This window comes from Notothenia coriiceps, unplaced genomic scaffold (assembly GCF_000735185.1).
Source record: "Notothenia coriiceps isolate Sejong01 unplaced genomic scaffold, NC01 NC01_scaffold00014015, whole genome shotgun sequence".
Classification (NCBI taxonomy): domain Eukaryota; kingdom Metazoa; phylum Chordata; class Actinopteri; order Perciformes; family Nototheniidae; genus Notothenia; species Notothenia coriiceps.
The window spans coordinates 51439-73153 of NW_011346716.1; the positions used below are offsets into that span (position 1 = coordinate 51439).

At 42.2% G+C, this 21715-nt stretch overlaps 1 protein-coding gene across 1 annotated transcript; it reads right to left on the reverse strand.

Moving 5' to 3' along the window:
- Positions 1–14: 14 nt before the first annotated feature.
- On the reverse strand, positions 15–20603 carry polr3b (polymerase (RNA) III (DNA directed) polypeptide B; the record flags this gene model as incomplete). Its single annotated transcript, XM_010774432.1, has 23 exons — positions 15–191; positions 525–698; positions 810–923; positions 1644–1810; positions 2931–3034; positions 5219–5361; positions 5494–5611; positions 6579–6737; positions 6901–7110; positions 8878–9005; positions 9120–9218; positions 9311–9385; positions 9872–10025; positions 11749–11911; positions 12777–12977; positions 13313–13474; positions 14588–14722; positions 14805–14921; positions 18700–18822; positions 19587–19695; positions 19878–19995; positions 20092–20183; positions 20464–20603. Coding segments are annotated over 23 exons (3135 nt in total), but the record flags the coding sequence as incomplete, so codon positions are not given.
- Between the last annotated feature and the right edge of the window lie 1112 nt (positions 20604–21715).

The window sequence follows — 21715 nt, forward strand, 5'->3', positions numbered from 1 at the left end:
TGTTTCTTCTTCTGTTCCTTTGTAAATACTATCTCTCAACCTTTCACTCACTTCCACTGGGTCACTCGTTGTAGCGTGCCAGTTTGAGTCGGGGGATGATGTTCATGGACTGCAGCTCCTGGAACAGCAGCTTGCAGGCGTACGGGATCCGCAGAGAGGAGACGTGGCAGGAGGACTTACAATAGTGACACCTGAAGATAAAAACCGAGAATCAGACAAGAAGAAACAAATCCTGTTAAACCTTTGCTCAAAAAAAGACAAAGCTGCGTGGGATTTTGATTCTTTCAGTGGACATTGTTGTACACTGTAAACTAATGGCAAAGGTTGTTGTCCTTTGACCTAGATGTTTCCTTAAATGCACCTTCAAATCTTGCATGATATTACATTTTTTTAAAGAAACAGATTAAAGGACATGATGGTATGATGAAACTGAAATCATTTAGTGAAAAGATGAACCTGTATGTTTGTTTCCAGTACAAATGGACTCACAGATCTGGAGATGTTGACTGAAATGTTCAACTTACCACCCTGAGTATCCCAGCAGGCCGCACTGCCCGCACACGTCCACCTCGAAGGCGTCACTGGAGATCATGAGGCGCTCCAGCAGCAGCATGCTCGCTCCGTAGCCGATCAGACAGTCACGCTCCATCTCGCCCAGACGCAGCCCTCCGTCTCTGGAGCGACCCTCTGTAGGCTGCCTGAGGACGGGACAGAAGCATGACATTATCACTAGAGATATTGATAAAAGAGAGCAACACAGTTTTTTTGTTGTTATTTCTGTATAATGACAATAGGACGGTTGATTGTACCTGGTGAGGACGGCTCTGGGGCCTCGGGCTCTGGCGTGCATTTTGTCGAGCACCATGTGCTTTAGTTTCTGATAGTACACCGGTCCGAAGTAGATGTACGCTTCCAGAGGTTCCCTGAGGGAATGAGATAAATGTCAAGCTAATGCATCTGTAAACATTTAGTCAACACTACAGTACAGATTATTCAGTTCAAAATTAATCACCTGTCAAGTAAAAATAGACACTTCAATAAAAAAAGAATCAGTGTTTTCCAGCGCAGTTCAGTTGTCGCTATTGCTGCTCCGATTGTTTTTCTAAAAACTTAAAATACAGATGCCCAATAACGTCAACTGAAATGTGTTGATATATAGGAATGACTAAGATCTTAAACTTAGTTTGTAAAAAAGTGGTTAAAACTGTATGAAAAAAAAATCTAATAATGACATTATCTGGCAGACGACCTTTACACAAGGCAAAGGAGATATCTTGTCATTACAGGGTACAGAATATATTTAACCCTTAGCTTTATTAAAGTAACAGATTTTTTTATTCGAACCTTGGTACACAATTAAAACAAATATATATCATAGGTCTAGCGTTTGTTTTATATTTTAATCCAGAAATGTTTCATATAACTTTGAAACAAATACTTTTTCCAAGTCCGATATTCGAGTTTGCTGGACGACACCAACAAGATAGATTTACCGAAATAGTCCAATATGTCTGATATGATGATTTTCTGCCTCAAGTTAGCTTTATGTTTTCACAAACTCAGTGTAAATAAACAAGCAATAAAAGTAATGTGACGTGTGTTTGAGTTTTGTTTAATGGGATGAAACATGAGCTCTTCATTACCCAGTGATTCCTGAGGTGACAAAGTCTTTGCCCTGGTAGTTGTACCCGTGGCGGACGAGATCCTCACACACGTCCTTCACCTTGCTGCCTCCAAACGCCGTGCCGTAGTGGAAGCGTCCGTCCAGGACCCCCGCCTTCCCGGCCAGCAGCTCGATCAACTTCCCCACCTGACAGGATCAGCAGTGCACATGTAACGAAGGCTCATTAATAACATCAATCTTCTGTGCTTTACACTCTTCACTGGCAGCAAGTGTTGATATTGTGGGTGTGATTAGATTACACATGTACCCCTTGGGGTGGGACCGGCAGTCTAAGCATGACTGATTTCAACAATTCCACTGAGGTCTCACCCAGAGGACCCCTGACCCTGACACATAAAAGGAAGCACCTACTCTCATTTCACTCTCAGGCCACAGAAACATCCTCCCGAGCCAAACATTTCTGAGACTTCTCCATGGCAACCACAGCCAGCAAACACACTGGCACTGACAACTTCAGCAGTAAAGATCATTCAAGTTTTTACAGTGTAAGGGACAAAAACAGGCAGAAACGGGGCCAAGTCATTCTCATTCAGCCCCATCCTGCGCCTCAGATGTGCTGTGCATGTTTGATAAAACTTCCACACTCTGCTACAGGCGTCGGCTCGTTGGCAGCCGTCTCCGCGGCAACAAATATCTGTTTGTGAACAGTTAGATTGCTGCTTACCGGCGTCAATGGACGTGTGCCCTGGAGGCCAATGATAACCCAGAGAGGAGAGGAGCGGGATAACGAGGGTTTTTTCTCTGAAGAGCCGACACAAACTTATGAAGACAAACGGTCAACAGGTGATTCAGACTGAAGTCACAAATAACAGATTAGGTGTTGAATCATCAAATGTTCGAAAATAAAAGTTGATCTGACAAATAAAACACAGAATATCAGAGTTTAAAAGATTATTCAATCAGTTTATAGAATGCAAAAAAATGAATCTGTGACTATGTTTATAGTCTATTATCATTTAAGTCTCCTTTTAAACCTTTATGTAAAATATTTACTAAATTCAGCGGCTCAAATCTAATAATTTGTTGATTTTCTTTGCATGATTCATAATGAAGTAGATGTATTTGGGTTTTGGGGAAAACACATTTAAAGACGTCACCTTTCTCTGTGGGAAAGTATAATGGCGTTTTGCACTCTTTTTCTGGACAATACAATGAAAGGACTCAATGAAAAAATAGGAACACTAATCTCTGATGAAAATGATTGGGTTTTTCAGCATTACAAAATATTTTCTCCCACAGTTCATACCGTCATTCTGGAGGGATATCCGTGAGGGTTCATGATGACGTCTGGACAGATGCCCGTGTCACAGAACGGCATGTCCTCCTGAGGGACGATGAGGCCACAAACACCTGACACACACACAGGAAAAATCATAATGAAGTCAATGGATACATCTTTATACAGCAGTACTTTTACAGACACCTTCAGATGATGCACAAGAAGCACTTTTAAAATATTTTTCTTCAAGAAACGCTGTAAGAATTTGTACACCAAGCAATAATTGATTGATAAAATAATCTAAAAATGTATGGATTGGTTTGGTTTTATTAAGCAAAAATGACTAACTTGGTTAAAGTTGCATCTTATTACATATTAGGATTACATGATATACACCATTTATCATTATTGGTAATCTAATAGTGTTTTCCTTTTTACGATTATCACGAATGAACAAAGAAATTATCTATATTTATGGGAAAAATAGTTGGCTCCTCAATTTTAACCTAGGACTGAAACCAACTTTGCCCATCAACCTAACTGACCACAGTGTTGTGACTAAAACATGATTACACTTCTAGTAAAAGTGCTAGATGCTGCGGGGGGGCTTGGTGTAGACCTTTGGCAGAGCTTGACATTTCCATACTCCTGTGGACAGACTGGGTCCTCTTGTGATTCACATGATGTGGGGGACGAGCGCCCTGGTAGCCAGGAGTTTAAGTGCGAGGGCAAATGTTTGCTGAGGGGCCGAAGCACTCTTCACTGGCCAGGGTAAACAGATTGTAGTCCCATTTGCAAATGAAAAAAAGAGAAAGAGAAGAGAAGGAGAGCAGGAAGTGGAGAAAGGTGCTTAGCTTGACAGGGAGACTGGGATTACACATCCATGACTTTCAGTTTAACTCGGAGGAAGTGGAGGGGATCAACTGGAGAGGAGAAATTGAATCCGTGCACGTGGGAAAAATTCACTATGAGCCGACCAGCCAGCCACACAGCAGCCTGTTGATGCCATACAGGATGTAGTAACAGGATGTTGACTAGGAACAAGTAAAGCGATTTGCTGGAAAGTCATCCAAGAGCAGGAAGAAGGTGTGAAGAAAGGAGAAAAAGGCGAGTATGGCAGAGCCAGAAGGAAAGTTAAAAGGGGGCAAATAGAAAGAAAAACAGTCAGTAAAAAGGAAAGGTTGAATATCAGGTTAAAAGTAGAATAAAGGCAGAAAGAGAGGACGGGGGAAGAAGTGGAAAATGGAGGAGAAGGTGATTAGAAAGATTCAGAGAGAGAGACACTTGTTCCCATAGCAGACATCCTCGGTGTTGTTTGTTTTGTGTGAAAGTGAATGATAAAAGAGGCATGAAATCAGCAGAGAAAGGCAAGACAACAGCAAGGGTCCAGAGCCCTCCATCACAGCTCACACAGCCCCACGCTGGCGGCTCGCACAATGGGCCCCTACTACTGACAACCCCAGCACCTCCTCCCCCACCTCCACAGCTGTGTGTGTGTGTGTGTGTTGGTGTGTGTAAATAATTAACTTATTCTGCTCTGCTGACCAGGACTTATGAGACTAGTCATGAGTAGCTGAGAGATCTATAGCCACAGTCAAATTCACTGATAATAAAACAATCAAACCTTAATCAGGTTCTACTTTGAAGCTAAATAAAAAAACAGTTTTACAAGAGTTTCTTAATACTAAAAGTATCTGTAAACACCTCACGGTGAGTTCAAAGGGCTCAGATTAATTAACTAGCCGTACATCAGATCAGTTGCACATCTGGGACCTTCCGTCTTGATCTGCAGCTAACCCTACGGCGACCCCTCTCTCTCGTCACTATCCGAGACAGAACACATTGTCCCATCCTGAGCTGACCGCCCAGTGGCCACGGCAGTAATGAGGAGAGTAAATTATGCATGGCGCCAGTTAGCTTTTTGATTAAAACATCATACCAGCCCTCTATAGGGGAGGTGCTGCAAAACAATGGAGGTTGTAAACACTTTTTCTCCAGTAGCAGCAGAATACTGCTGGGGTGTAATACATTTGCATAGTCTGGCACAGGACAAAGAGCCAATTAATTGAAAAGAGCTCTTGAAAGATGAGGACAGGGGGGCAGTGACAGAGCAGCAGCTACTGGGACTTGACTCAACAAATGCTCCGGCACAGAGAAGACCAAAGTTTTTTTCCAAGTCATTTACAATCTTCCATGACAGGTTCGAATTCGGGGCTCCAAGTAGGGAATTTTGAAGCAGTAAACATACAGGTCTGAGGTCAACATGATGCAATTTTTAACCAGATAACACGGTGTGACAGAGATAAAGCCGGCACCTTTCTGTCCATGTCGACTGCTGAATTTGTCTCCTATCTCTGGCCTCCTGGTCTGCCTGAGGAGGATCTTGATGAGGAAAGCATCTTCAGCGTTGGATGAGATCATGACCTTCTCGACGTACGAGTCTGTGGAGCCCTTATAGCTGCAGAAAGACAATTAAAGAAAGTTTTGTTTTTTTCACAGGATTCGAAAGAAATCTAAATGTTGAGATGTGTTGTTTTAAATGCAGAAGCTGAGCCGGTGGGTGTGGTGTTGTGAGCTGGAGTTCTCTCACCTGACCGGCACGTCTCTGTACTGCGGCTGGCCTGGCTGGGTACTGCCCTCCAGTGGCGCCTGGGTGACGGTTGGCATGGACTTGTTCACCAACACCTGCTTGTTCTCCACTTTCTCACCTGTGCCAAACACAAGACACATCACAGAGTTTAGCACAGGGTTACAATAAGCTATTACATGCTCTTATATGACTTCAGGTGTGCACAGGATCAGAGGTTTTTAAACACCTCTTATTTATTGTGTATATAAGCAGACGTTCAATGCGTTCTGGTAGCACCTCGTTGCTTTTCAAGAGACTATGGGTCATGTTAGTCGCCTCACTGTTGGATCAAGCTGTGGTCTTGGTTTACTTTATGCAAAAACAGAGGCATCCAGCAAGACAGCAAAAATAAAAACAGATTCAGAAATTGCCTGACTTTATTTCTCTTTAAATGTCTCCAGAAACACATTTTGTTGAAACATTTTCCTAAAATAAAAATACGTTTAGAAACGAGCTGACATTGTTGGGTTTTAAATCGTTTTAATCCACGAGCTGACTTTCCAAAAGTAATACGTTGAGGGGCAGAATGACGTAGCCTGTATGTTTTCTCTGTTGGTCAGTAGTAATGAAATATAGAATGATGACTGGTGTGACAGCTAACAAAAGTAAGCCATGTAAACGTTCAATTCGTTATTTGATTGCTGTTTCAGAAAAATATAGTAACTGTCAATCATCTATCAGGACACCTGCAGTGGCACGCCGAACAGGCAACCGATGCTTGGAAGCGTTGCTATCCCTGCCTTCCAAAAACATCCTCCTCATTACAGGCAAAATAATGTTACTTTTGAAACCAAAACCGTTACAGTCTAAAATCTGATTTATCAATTACATCACATGAATTAACATAATTATTTAATGGGGCTGGTGTTACACTACTCACTGAATGAAACATAACAAGCCAATGACATCCTGTAACAGGCTGCACATTGAAACATCCCAAGATATATCCTGTTTTATTATTGACAGTCACATTTATTGGAGCAGGACAGTCTTGTAATGAGCTGCTGCAAGGCATGCTGGTCCCTTCCAGTCCGGCCGGTACTCACCAGGAGAGCAGATGCCGTCAGCATCCAGGATGTTGTGCCTCCAGATGGGCTTTCGTGTGACGGCATCCAGCATGGGCCCCATCACCTTGTCGAAGGTCTGGTTGGTGTAACGTCGCAGCGTGCATTTGGCGTTTTTATAGACCAGGCAACGGCCAAATCCTGGAGGGAAACAGAGAGGTCAGAACGTTCTGCTACCTCAACAGGTTGTTGATATGCATGTGTTGCAATAGAAGCCCCTATTAAGTAAATTCCAATGATTTATATCAAAAAGCCTAATAATTGACAACATGCTTCATGTCATCTTCAGACAAACAGCTCTCACCTCTATCAAGGGAGGCTTTGTTGAGGATCAGAGCGTCCTCAATGTCGTAGCCACTGTAGCTCATCACAGCAATGGTGGCGTTCTGACCGGCCGGCAGCTTCTCAAAGTCAATCAGCTCGATGGTTCTTGTTTTGACCATGGGCTTCTGAGGGTACGCCAGCAGGTACATCAGGGTGTCAATACGGTTCCTCTGGTTGTAGCCAATAGTACCTGAAGAGGGGAGAACATGAATTCATATGGAGGATTAACTTAAAGGTCACCTATTATGCAAAATCCACTTTTTCATGTATTTTCTACATCAACATGTGTCCCCTCTGTGGAAAGAGATTCTGAAAGTTTCAGGAAAAAAGATTCACTCTCTTTTTGTTCTGATCCATTTATATAAAAACCTGTGTGAAAATGAGCCGATCAGATTTTGGCCACTTTATGATGTCATAACGATTTTTTGGCTTGTGTAACCATTAGCCAATAACAAACCAAGGTAACCCATTCAAATGTCCAGTGTTAATGCACACAATGTGTAGAGCTTTTAAAAAGGTCCCCTATTATACTATTTTTCATCAACATATTATAGGTCTCAGATATATACAAAACATGTCTCCGAAGTATTTGGCTGAAATACCAAACAGATCATTGCAGCATCCCATAAACCCCTCTGTTTCAAAAGTGCTGATTCTCTGTCTGTTACTTTAGATGAAAATAAGGAGCCACTCCCCACGCCGCTCTGAGAGCGATTTGGTTAAAAAGAACACAATGGTGCTCTTGGAGGATATTCAGGTAATAAGGTGGGAGGGTGTTACCTTGGTTGGCTATTGGCTAATGGTTACACAACCCAAAAAAAAAAACATATCACAAAGTGGCCAAAATCTGATGAGCTCATTCTCAGGCGGGTTTTTATATAAACGGATCAGGACAAAAAGTGAGCGAATCTTTTTTCCTGAAACTTTCAGAATCTCTTTACACTGAGGGGACACATGTTGATGTATAGAATACATGAAAAAGTGGATTTTGCATAATAGGTGACCTTTAACTATGAGTGGATTAAAAGTGTTTAATGGTCCTGTTTGGTGGGACGGGCCTGGTAAATGTCTACAGAGCAGCGGAGGAACGGGCTGAGTTATGGCATAAAGCCTGGCCTCCCTGGAAGCCTTGACATTTGTCAGATACTATTACTTCACAATCAGGCTACAACACACAGTCTGTGATAATAGGCCCGGGCCACACAACCACATTTGCACATGTATAGGGCCGTCCACACAAAACAGACAAGGCAGAGGATATTGGGCCAAATATAGTTCCAGTCTGTGTTTTTGTAATAATGGGGGGAGGGGAGGAAGGGACGGAGGTAAAGCGGTGGGGCGGGGGCTGTACGCGGCTCTTACGAATGTTAGCAGGGCCGTTTGGGGAAGTTTTGGTTACCAAGGAGCTGCGGGTGCGCACTCTGTGGTCTTTCGCAGCTGAGCACACTGACCCCCCGAGCACAGCCAGAGCAGACACAATGAATTGCTAATGACACTCTGGGTGACTGGCAGGGAAAGGGCCTCCGCACACACACAGCACAATGGAGAACCTACGCAAGCGCCCCATGTTTGATGTCCATGCGCATACACACTCTGACACACACACATAAGAAAAACACTCAATCACACATACAAATGTTTTCTGACAAAAAGTAGAGCAGTAGCAGAGTTTTTTGGGGAGAGGACCCAGCAGGCTGCTTATATCTATACTGTTTGTTATTTTAATGTCCTTTTGTATGATTTAAACTCGTGCAAATACAACTTTAAACTCTAAACCACCGGATTTAGGAGACTTAAGAAAAGTCTTGATGTAAGATTAAATTGCTGTCTGTGTTTGTGTTTGTGCATGCATAGAAGTAAACACTGCAGCTGTGTGGAGGATGTTTGGGAAAGGATTTGAGATCTACAGTTGAATGACCTGCAGCAGACTGAAGCTACCTGCTCAGCTGAGTCTTACCCATGGCCTGCTTGCCCATAGCGCACTGGTATGTGTTCCTGGGAGACTGGTTGTGGTGGGGGTAGGGAATGAGGCCAGCACACACCCCGAGCAGCGTGAAGGGCTCGATCTCCAAGTGTGTTGTGTCTCTACAGGAAATGACAAAAAAATAAACGGGAGTGGGAGTGGGACCAGCGTGATGACAAATCAGGAGAACTTCTTCACAATTTGAAGTCTGTCCTGTGTGATCACTTGCCACTCACTTGTTAATCATGTGTTCATAAAGGGCGATCTGACAGTCATTCTCCTCATTTACATCCAGGTACTCCACAAGGCCCTCGTGCAGGAAGTCTTCAAAGGTTCTGGAGGTCAAGAAAAGTTAGTTAAGTTTGATATGTTTTAACATATATGATTATCTGCAAACAAATATGCTTTTAAAAACTGGCAGCCTCACCTGTAGCCCTGTGACAGATCTTCCATGTGTTTGTTTTTCACCATTGGCATACCCCTCTTTACTATGATGTAAGGCCTGATAGAGAAAAACAAAACAGAACATTAGCAGAAAGTTTTCTACATATTCCCTTCTGAAATAGATTAAGAAAAGTTATTACATTTTGCCGTTTAAAATCCTACCAAATATGTTTTGCAAATATGTTAAAGGTGGGGTAGGTAATTTTGGAGAAACCAGCTCGAGTGCGCTAGAATTTGAAAATACACAACTGGAAAAAATCTGCCACTTCCTTACAGAGCCCCTCCTCCAACATGACCAATGAGGGCACGAGATAAGTTTGTGCACAGATGGAAGGCTGACAGGCAGGTAGGCCATCCAGTTATTTTAGCCGGGCCGGCTCAGATGATTGGTCGGGCTTTTTACAGAACTACGGCTTCCACAGATGACATTTTTTTATGTATTTATTGTCAAAGCATTTAAGATATTCATTGCTATCGGGATGTTAAGAGCATTCCGTGGAATATAACAACAAGTGTATCTCGAGCCAGGTTTGAACTTCCCTACCTGCAGAGACGTCCTCCGTCAGAGGAGATGTAGACGCAGCGGTCGGTCAGGTTAGTGGAGATTGATACAAACTCGTTGATGAAACCCGCCCGGCGCATCAGTCTGAAGGTGCTGACCAGCTTCTGATGATCCCGAATCACTCCGAGAATGTTACCTGTTGACATAGACCAGACCAATGCAAACGCTTATTTACATAACTACTGTTTGCTGTTACCCACAATCAGCATTAATGCATACTCAGCCTGCAAGTAAGGTAAAGCAAACAATTACATATTCAATTACCGTAATTTTCGGACTATAAGGCGCACCTGAATATAAGCCGCAGCAGCTAAATTGAATGATGTGTACATATATAAGCCGCACTGGACTATAAGCCGCAGGTGTTTTAATGTTTAATTACCATATGTAAGGGTTCGTGCACAGAGGGGATTGTCGGGAAAGAGATGGCTGTTTGAGGAAGCTCCCATTTATTAACATTTCAACAAACAAGTTGCATATTTGCATAACGTATTCAAGTGTTACCATTTAGTGCAATAGTAGCTACAGAAGATGTACTGTGCTGTGTAAACTGTACTGTATCACATAGCGTTTCAGACTCACAAACTTTTCAACTTTCAAACTTAAACGGTGCGCTCCCAGCGCACGTACCGGCAGTGATCTACAGCAGTGTTTTTTTTTTCTCGCTCTCGTAATGTCTGTCTGTCTTGCTCTCGTTCTGTCTCTCGTACCACTCTCGGTTCCACTTTTACTTTGCGCGCTTTGCGCGCTACCTGTCTCACTCTTTTCCGGCCTCCAGCTTTTCCTGTTGGAGTCCGCCGCTTAAAGGTGGGGGGCGCGGACCGGCCATAGAGCCCATAGAGTTAAAGGTGGTGGACTGTAACCTGTAAAATCCATAGATTAGCCGCACCGTTATATAAGCCGCAGCGTCGAAAAATGGGAAAAAAGGCGCGGCTTATAGTCCGAAAATTACGGTAATATGTTGATTAATAATCTAGTCTATAAAACAGCTGAGAATGTTAAAATATTATTAGTTTTCCCAGAGCCAAATGTGAAGTGAAAAGATATTGTGTTTGCCATCATATCAGACAGAGTGAAGCAGCCAATTGTGACAATTATGAAAAATTGGAGCATGGAAGTGCTTGGTATTTTTTCTCAAAGGACTCAAATGTTTAAACTGACTATTCAAAGAGCATCTGAATATTTTGGTAAAATACTAATTGGTTGTTAAAGCTATTTGATTTCAATGTATTAAGCTCAGGTATGAGACAAATCCAATACTCAAAAAAGTGACTGCAGTTAAAGTAGCTTATTCTACTTTTGAGTTTAATTTTAAATCCAAAACTCACATTTGCAGACTTTAAATTGAAAGGAGAAAAAGCCTGCGTATACATTGTGTATCCTGAACCTCCGCCGCTGGTGAGAGCCGGCTGCCTGCAGGGGTTTGTTCATATCGAGGCTGACAGACAAACGACTGGAGAACAGAGGGACTCTGTGCTCTGCCTCTGTGTGAGGGCACATCCGCAGTGAACACACTCTGATGGGCTTTGACACCTGCTGCTACCAACTAATTAAATGGTATGGCAGCTAATATAATTTGACAGTTATCAGTGGCGAGACAAACATATACAGTAATTAAGGGGCCCAGCTCTGACTCAAGAATAATACCTACTGCTGCCATGAAATGAACGACTTATCAGACTCCCTGCAAAACACTAAATTGTCTTCTGTAAACTAAATAGAATATTTTCCCTTCAAGTTCATAAGCAATGCATTCAAAACAGGGAGGATTAAAGTTCCTTTTCAAGTGATCTAAAGCAACAGCAGCGACCGGTAATTCTCTTTGGGTTTATTTATTAGGCTGCAACGAGGAGTTTTACCGTTGAGGAAGACCAGGAAGACGCTGGGGTAGGAGAGCTCCTCTCCACACAGCAGGTTGACGTCTTCTACGCCCAGATTGAAGGCCAGTTTGATGATCGGACCGTCCTCCATGTCCGTGGTGATGTGGGTCATCAGAGCCAAGTTCTTCACCAGACCACAGGCCTACACAGCAAAACAATATAACAAGGAAAACAATGTTTCTAATAACACAGAACTAAACAAGACCTGCACCACAGGTCTGTAAATACCAAACCAAATCAATCCACAGCATGTATTGGACATCTGATAATGGGTACAAAGAGCTCAGTTCAACTCTTTATGGGCCTACAGGTCATAGCATCCCTACCCCTTTGTGGGTAACGGTATTTCGATCTCTCTGTCTTCACACACAAACTGAAAGATTGACAATAAAGTTGACTTTGACTTGACTTTCCCCGGTCTTATGGCTACTTATACTCCACATGGGTAATGCTCTATGTTTTTTTTTTTCCTTCCATCCCTTTTATTTCTGGCTGTAGTTTAGAAACAGGGTACTTTTAAAGCAGTTTTTTATATATATTCATTTATATTTGATATAATATCAGTAATGACTCTCATTGGAACTTGCAAACTTTGAAAGTGCTGTTGATGGGAAAAAGAAGAAGACAAAGTGTCATGTAACCCGAGGTTTGCCAGCACATGGGCATATTTAGCAAATGCACAAGTGTGCTGTTTTCACATGTCATCATTAGCTTCTGCCTAATTGCTATGAACAGATCTCTGGCTATGAATGCACACACGATTTTGGTGTTCTGATTTCCATTTGTTTTGCGATTATAGTGTTGGAATCACAATTGGGCTGGCCTAGGATTAAAGCAGCTCTGTGTAGAAAGCAATAGAGGCAGAATGCAAGGGCACAAACATGTATCATCATAGCAAACTGAACACAATTAAGAAGTAACAAAGAAGATTTCAATATTCAGCAGATTTTCCACACGTAGATCTGTGTACCGCTGTTCGCAGGTTGATGAGCCTGCCGTTTGCTCACCTCTCCCTCAGGAGTGTCAGACGGACACAGCATGCCCCACTGAGACGGCTGCAGGGAGCGCGGCCCGCTGACCTTCCTGGTCTTCTCAAACTGGGAGGAGATCCTGGTCATCATGCCAAGAGCCGAAATAAAGGAGAGACGGGACAGGACCTGGGTGACACCCTGACGGTCCATCTTGAATCTCTTCAGAGACCAGTTGCCCTGTGGACAGAACAGTCACTTTTCGTTACATCCTGCCTATTTAAGTATTTTTTCATGAACATTTTTGAATGTAGTATATATTTTTTATTTGACTTAGAACAAATAATTGCTGGGCTTGAAAACCTCCATCTATGATACTGCCGAGATTGGACAGTGTTGTTGTGACTAAGAAATGCTGCGCTATACATCAACTTGCAAAGGTCCATCTTGCAGTCCGAAAAATATATTTGTGATGTCTCATAGCAGATGATGCCGTTTTAAATGTTGATATATTTTTTAATCAAATACTTTCAAACTTGTCTGAGCTTTGACTGTTTCTCACCAAGCACACTCACCGTGGATATGGCATTGACCATGCCGTTTGTGATCTGGTCCTGCCGCATGTGCTTCACCACGTCGAACTGAGCTGCTCTCTGCTTGGGGATGATCTGGTCGGCGATTTTCTTCAGTTCAGAGTTGAACTTCTTAAACAGATCCTCAAACAGCAGGGACAGCAGCTAGAATGGACGGAGAGACACCATCAGTAGTTGTTTTTGAATGGAAGTCATTAAGTTGTAAAAACAATAACTTCAAGGAGTCGTCGTTGTTTCTCCAGTCTGACTCAGATCTCCTGGCACCGCACACCTGTTCTGACTCTAATCTGCACTGAGGTGCGTTTACAGTCAGATTTAATAACCAGCTGTGCCGACTCGCTGATAAGCCTGACCTGGCCTCAGTCCAGGGTCCCTGTCCTCCACCACCAGGCCTACAGGAGCCAACCTCTCTCACCCCCCCCCAACCCTATGCATTAGCATACATCAAAACAAACAGGCAGCGCTGCTTAAAATTAATAAAGAAATTAAGCTTCTATTGCGCAGCCAGGCCAATTAGTTGAATGTCAGCTAACCATAATTGGAGAGTGAGGAGATTGCTGGCGTTGTTAGTGTGTAAGCCCCTATTGAAAGAGGGCTCTGGGCCCCCACCCTCCTCCCATCTCCTGCTCCTTATACAGAGCAGGTTGGGGGGGAAATTAAAGGCCTTAAGACAGCAGTAATTACATTATCAGAGCCGGGCCTGCGGATTAGCTCAATCGCTCCAGTCAAGGCAGCATTTCTATTGTCACGCTGCTGAAAAATCCCCATGCTTCCACAGCCTCTGGATTTTGGTGCCACCGCATATCTCTCTCCTGACAAAGCCAGGCTGAAATACAGGGGGAGGAGAAGGGGGGGCCAAAACAAAACATGGAAAAACAAAGCTGAGGGAAAATAATGAGAGCCTTATTAAAAGAAGGAGGCAGGAACAAAGATGCAGGTGAGAGATCAGGGCAGGAGCAGCGCTGTGATCCGCTCGCACCAAAGCACGCAAGAGTTATTTGTTCTTTTCGACACGTGTTTTTGTCAGACCTGTTTTTCTAATGGCTGTATGAATAAAGAAAAAGGTAGAAAACACCTTTGAGTTATAAACACCCAGATCAACAGGGGGCTTATTAATGTCAGAACTGAACTCGGCTCATTTACCTGTACACAAATGTACAAAAAAATGTGCTTAATGGACCTGCATGTTTTTCTAAGACAAAATAAGACGGGCATTATCAAGCAGTGAATGAATCCACGTGGCACACAGAGGCTTACCTGTCCAGCCAACTCGAGACGTTTATTGCCATAGTAATCTCTGTCGTCCACCTTGTTGCCCCCTTGAGCCAGGATCACCCTCCGCACCATCACAGCCAGGTAGATACACTTAGCCCGGAAGTTAAACTCTTTGACCTGTGGACAAAAATACAAAGTCATTATACTTTGTGAAACTTACTGAGTGTAGTAAATGGACCTTCTCTGTCTGGAAACATACAGGCACATGTGTGAGGATTAGAGACGCCAGGAGCTCTCGGGCCTCCTCCATCTTGGTCTTCTTCGGTCCTCCCCACATGCGCTGCCTCCGCACTTTATTCCCCAGATACCGCAGAGCCTGAAACACAGAGCAGCAGGTACAGCAGGGATCAGGGAGCGGGCAACGAGAGAGGAGGGGTTTACACCTTTTTAGACATTAATGAAGGTGTGATACCAGATTTTCTAAATGCATACCATTAACAATAATATGTTTAGATATCAACCAGACCCAAACCTAATCCATCCAATCAAACATGACCTTGAAACACAAGACCTTGAAAAAACCTCAACAAAAAAAGGGCCAAAACTATTTTTTGTCACTGTAAAATGAATTTGTTCCTATACTCTTAAAATAGCCAAGACAGTTTTAACCATTATTTTATGCATTGGTGTTGAATAGACAAATGTTGCGTTATTCTCAATTTAGATTAAATTCAGGAGATTGATCAAAGAAAGAATACGTGAACATGTCTTTGAAAAAGTAGAAGAGCGAAAGGGGCACACAGAAGCTACAAAGACCCCAGACTGGATTCAAACCAGGGACGTTGCAACTACTTGATTACAGTCTCAGTCATGTAACTTTTGATAGTTGACAGTTTTCAACACTCAATTTTGAATTCGAAAAGTGTTGCGGTTCATTATCCAGCTCTGGTCATTAGTTCTGTTAGCATTATGTTCATTTAAAACTCAATTTCAAAGGCATTTGCTCTAAGTGAAGCTAATGTTATTGTAAAAGTATTAACATGATGGTATTATTTATTTTAAAGAGTACAGAAAACACATGTTTCAGGCTTGTGGGAGGTTGACACACACACACACACACACACACACACACACACACACACACACACACACACACACACACACACACACACACACACACACAACTAAAGGTCAAAGGTCAATGAGGCTGAAGACTTTTTAGCAAGACCACCCACTTTACCCATGACGATGAATAAAATATATGGGGCAATATTAAACTTTAGGGTAACTCTACAGAAAAACAAGTTATGGTATAAATCATACAAAAACAACATTTCTTAATTGATGAAATCATCTTAAAATCTGAATCTTAAGTATAAATCACTGAAAAAAAAAAAATGACAGTCAGATTTGGTTTAGGCAGATTACTTATAATCTGATAGCAATGTTTCTTTAGCCTTATCGGCCTTTAATTATATAGATTTAGGCCTCATTGTGCACAATACAATGACCCAATGAATACCATGAAAAGACATCATGGAGGCCGGCAGACAGAGGGACATCAGAGCTGCAGAGACCGGTTGCTAGGACGCAAATATGGCCTCATCAATGCATCAGTGGTTCCTCTAACAACATCATCTTTATGAAAAACAAATTGGCCGATTGTATTCATCTGTAGATGTCAAAGAAAACACGTGGGCCTGCTGAATAAAACACCCAAAGCATTACTTGACTGGCTGGTGAGACAAAGCCTTCGTCATCTGATCACAGAGAGACAAAGAAAATACCTCCTGTCAACAGACGCTTGTTTCTGCGTCTGAGCGACAGCATCCTGCTCTTCAGACGCAGGTAATGGGCAAATTAGTCTGGCTGATCATTCAAGATCCTTGTTTACTGACTCCCAGCTCAATCATACAGTAATTATGTTGTCATTCTACAAATGATGTTGTCCAAATTACAAAGGAACAGTCATTGATTTCAACATGTTTGATTTTCAGAATCATAATTTATTTTGGGTGGAAATGTTCTCAATATTGATGATAAGATAACCACTGTCATGTTTCTACACAAGATATGAGAGCGGTTAGCTTAGCACAGAGGTGCCCAGTACGTCGACCATGATGGCAGTACGGGGGCAATGCTGGTAGATCGCGAGTCATTCATAAAAAAAGAAATCCAGCTCCGTTAAAATAGACAAAACAGGTTTTGATCCCTCCTCCTTTGGCCTCCCTGCCAGGAGTTTACTTGATCGACAGAAAAAGCGACCTATCGCTTTACAGTCTGTTAACCCAGAATGCAAAGCGATACAAAATCAGTCAAGTGCTGGGAAAACTCAAATTAAGTTAAAGAGACAAACAACAAAATGAGTGCGGGACCGAGCAAAAACCTAAATACATACCACTTCCACCCAGAATGGGCGGAAGAATATTTTTTTGTGATGTCACATTCAAAGGTTATTTGCCTTATTTGTAAAGCAAGCGTCGCTCTGCCAAAGAAAGTTAACGTGGAGAGGCATTATCGGAGTGTTCACAAGGCATATGACAGCGACTTCCCTCCGAGTTAGTAGCGAGTTGAGAAAGAGAAAGGTCATGTATTATTGCTACAAAAACATTATCTCGCAGTCTTAGTGTCGCCAACTCGTTTCTAACATGCAAAAAGACAAACAAATGCGTCTATGGTCGGTGTATTTTCGACCTTTCCAATCCAGACTCTCTCCCGTCTGTGTGCGAGGGGGGCGAGGCAGTTTACTGCTACATGCAGCAACACACGGAGGAGATGGCGGAGAGAAGCGCTCCAAGGTGTGGTTAAATGTTACCCGTCTTTGAGGTGGACAATGCTCCTTGACAAGAGTGTTTAGCATGTAAGGGCGGTAACACGAGCAATTTGTCTAAACATTTAGCAAAAGTGCACCACATCCAGACGGAGGAATGCACCGGGTTCGACTGTCTTTCTAGCAGCTCTGTAGCCCCATCCACGAGTAACGTTTCCACGAAAGCAACACACGCAGTTAACTCAATTATACAAACATGGGTTAATGATGAGGTAACAGTTACTCTTTATTTTGTTAAAGTTTCAGCTATTCTGTTTACAGTTCTGTCATCAGATTATTTAATACGATTTGTTAAAACATTGTTGTTTCTTTTGATGTGAAATATTATTTATTTTATTTAAATAAAAAGCAATGTTAAATTTGTTTAATTTAATAATATATGTATTTTTGAATCAAGTATTCATCTTTATTGTCTTCATTGTTAGTTTCCACATGCCTAAAACAACCTCAAGCTAAATCTAAAAGTTGATGGCTAAATAAGAGCGTTTTAGAAATTGTGCAAGGCATAATAGTCCGTGATAATCGTTTCATTAATCGATTATCAAATTAGTCGTTTGTTGCAGCCCTATTGTAGTTATCCCATGTATAAATAAAACGTGTTATTCAGCAACCCTGCGCAATTTGGGATTTTATTTGTGGTTGGTAGACCTCGGTGAGCTGGTCCTTTCAAAAGTAGCTCACCAGCCAAAAAAAGTGTGGGCACCCCCGGCTTAGCACAATGACTAGAGATGGGGGGAAACAGTCTGCCTACCAGCACCTCCAAAACTCACTAGTTAAATTGTAACAGCGTGTTTGTTAAATCTGTACAATAAACAAAAGCATAAAAACACATTTTGTTGTTTTATAGGGGGTTTATGTGACTTCCTGAGTCTTGTCATCCCTGTGTTGTTGCCAGGCGACCATTAGAGACAGCAATTAGTGCGCTTAAGAGGCGATTTTGTCACCTTTGGCCCAGCTGACGGTTTTCCACCATTTCCAGTCCTTGTGCTAAGCTAAGCAGCCGCTGACTGTAAGTTTGTATTTACTGTACAGTTATGAGTGGTATCTATTTAACTAGCTCTCAGCAACAAACAAAAAAGACTGTTTTCTAATGTTAACCTTTTCCTTTAACAAAGGACGTTTATATCATATATATGTTTTTGCTAGATTAATTACCTTAATAAGGTCATCTTTATAAATCTAGATTAATAATAATCTTCACTATTTTTATTTTACTATATATGTTGCATTGTTGGAGGTGCTCAGGTCAGAATAATTTCATTGCCATTTCTACACTGTAGCTTATGTGCATATGAAAATAAAACCTTTGAATCTAACGGCCCACCTGCGTCTGAGTGAAGATCTGGGCCTTCTGACACTCCTCCAGGCTCGGGCCGAAGCTCGCCATGACGTGCTCCTCCGTCCCGATCATCTGCACGATTTCCTGGTCACTCTCCACGCCCATGCCCTGTTTGAGGGACCATCAGCGAGAGTGAGGGGAATAATTATAACAAAAACTGTTGAAATGTTTCATTTATGTAACCACTAAAAGGACACTAAGGGGAGGTAAAGTACACGCACAACTAGTTACTCAAACAAGAGTGTGTGTGTGTGTGTGTGTGTGTGTGTGTGTGTGTGTGTGTGTGTGTGTGTGTGTGTGTGTGTGTGTGTGTGTGTGGTAAAGGGAGGGGTGAGGTGGGAGTCTTAAGGTTGTCTGACATTTGCTTATGGAAATGTGAAGCCGTGGGAACTGATCAGTCCGTCGTCCCAAACCAGATCTGAGGTTGTTGAGGGAAGAAGTCACCCAGGATATACAAGTGCACAGCAAACTACATGCAAACCGTGTCCTGTAGATAAAGACCTCAGCTCCAAACCCTCGACGCTCACAAGCCGACATGTTTGGAGAGACTTGTCCTCAGAGAGAAAATAAGTTAATGATGCCAGCTGGCGAACGGACATTTTCATTGAGAGCAAATGGCGACACATGAAGATAAGTGTGTAGAATAATTACTAAACACCAACCTGCAGACATACCTCTCACTAAACAAATGTCATAACATTGTCATGTGAACTCATCTATTAAAGACAATTCAGGAGGCTGAAGGGGAACAAAGTTACTTTGAAAACAAAAAGAAAAACATCTGGCTGTGTTGTAGCACCCCCTACTGGACGCTCTGCATCACTCAGCTTCATCATTATAACCATCATGTATATTCATCATTTATTTTTCACCTTGAATATGATGGCGATCGGTGCGTCCTCTGACAGCGTGTTGTGTTTCAGGTAGAATCTGCCTTGCTTGACAATCATATTAGTTCTGCTTTTCTTCTCATGAGTGGAGCTGGAATTGAGACACGTAGATAAAGAAACGGAAGGTTTGTGAATTGGAAACTAATCGGAACAAAAGTAACTGCAACAAGCCTATTCATTTTAAACCCTGTGCTGGTATGAATTTAAAAAATGCAGTTTTAAAACTCCGTCCCTACACCAAGTAAAGGCTAAGAGAAGATATTGTCACAGTACCTGGTCACTGAGGCTCCGACTGCTCCCTTCCTGTCCTGCTCAACAATGATTCGATTCTTGGACAGCTGCTCTTGTATCAGAATGACTTTCTCTTGACCCTTTACTATGAAGTAACCCCCTGTGAAGAAATAGGAGATGGTTTTGCAGGAATCACTATCAGGAAAATGAATCGTAATTGTGTTAATGCTCTTATTCTGTGTCATTCTCTGTGTACCTGGATCCAGAGGACATTCATTGAGTTTAGAAACCTCCAAGGGTGTCTTTCCTGTGAGAACACAGTTTGAGCTTCGCAGCATGATCGGCATCCTGAGAATAGTGAATTACAAGAGTGTAATAATAAGTCCACTTTATAGATGGTTCAATTATACTGTATGTGCCTGTTTATTGTTATGTTGCCATTAGGGAAAGATTGAACTAAGAAATTAAACTTAAGGTGAGATAAGATAAATTAAAGGACAGCTGCATTGAATGTAAGGACGGTTAGTTCCAGGCTGATAAAATGAGTTTTTGACAACACAAAGTGAGAACTTCAGCCACCAGGCGCAGGAAGTGACTGTGTGTGAAACAAAAAGAGAAGCTTTGATACCTTCCGATGGGCAGTGCGTTGCGGATGATCCTCTGACTGCCACGCGTGTACTCGATGTCCACTGTGATGGGCGCAGAGTAGGTCATGTCTCTGAGGCGACACTGTTGAAACAAACAGGAATGAAGAGGGAAATGTTCTGACTAGTGATGTGTCGGTCGCGAACGAGCCGATTCTTTTGAACTGCTCTTTGGTACGAACGAGGGGAACCGAGTCGTACTTGGTGAGAGCCGTTCTTTTTATCGTTCAATCGTTGCCAGCCAAAATCCACTCGCCTGTTAAAAAGCTTGATTTTGTTCCCCAAACGTATTCTGTGAAGACCCGCCCCTACTCTGATTGGTAGGTTTCAGCATGAAGAGTGAGATGGGGTGGGTCTTAACGGAATACGCGAGGGAGAGAAGTCACAATAAGTGGTACAGGATAGGTAGACAACATGTTTTTCGGATGGAAAATGAGCCAAACGCGAAAACGCAGCAGCATTTGGATGCACTTCAACCAAAACTCAGGCAGTGATAAAGCGCACTATTTGTAAAATGCAAAATATCCTTTAAAGCAGGGTCAACAAATAATCTCCATCGCCACTTAAAAACACGGTATCTAATAGTAAGAGTTGCGTGAATTTCATTCAAGGCAAGGCAACTTTATTTACTTAACACATACAGAGGGTAAATTCAAAGTAGTACATTCAGTGACATGAATGACATGGATATGGCGCCACCTTGTGTCGTGTTTACAATGCAGATTATTGACATTAGGTCTGGCAATACAGTCAATCATTATCCTGGTGATTATTTTCGCAGATAAACCTAGTAACCCCGCCCCCTTTAAAAAAAACATTTTTTAATGGTAATTTAAAGACTGTGAGTCACTTAGTGGTAGCTCATATAGTTTTGATTCTTGTGGTTAAACTTTTCGCTCCGTATTTTGATGGTAGTGGTGTCGAATCCTGGATTTTTCATTCATTCGTCACTTCTTTGACGTTCCCATAGAGCTGAACTGCATTCTCAATTACGTTTAGCAAGAAACGTATTTTCTCACACGTTACGTTTGTTATCAACGTATCTCAAATACGTTTATTTTCTACATATTGTCTTGCTTATAATAATGATAATAGTCATTTACAAATATCATTTTAGAGCACACATTTGAAATCAAGAATCAGGCTCGATATATGATTAAATTAAAATCAGTAGGCGAGGCTGTAATTTCGCCAGCTCTCTTGAGCGAGGCAGAAAATAATAATTTGAACATGCCA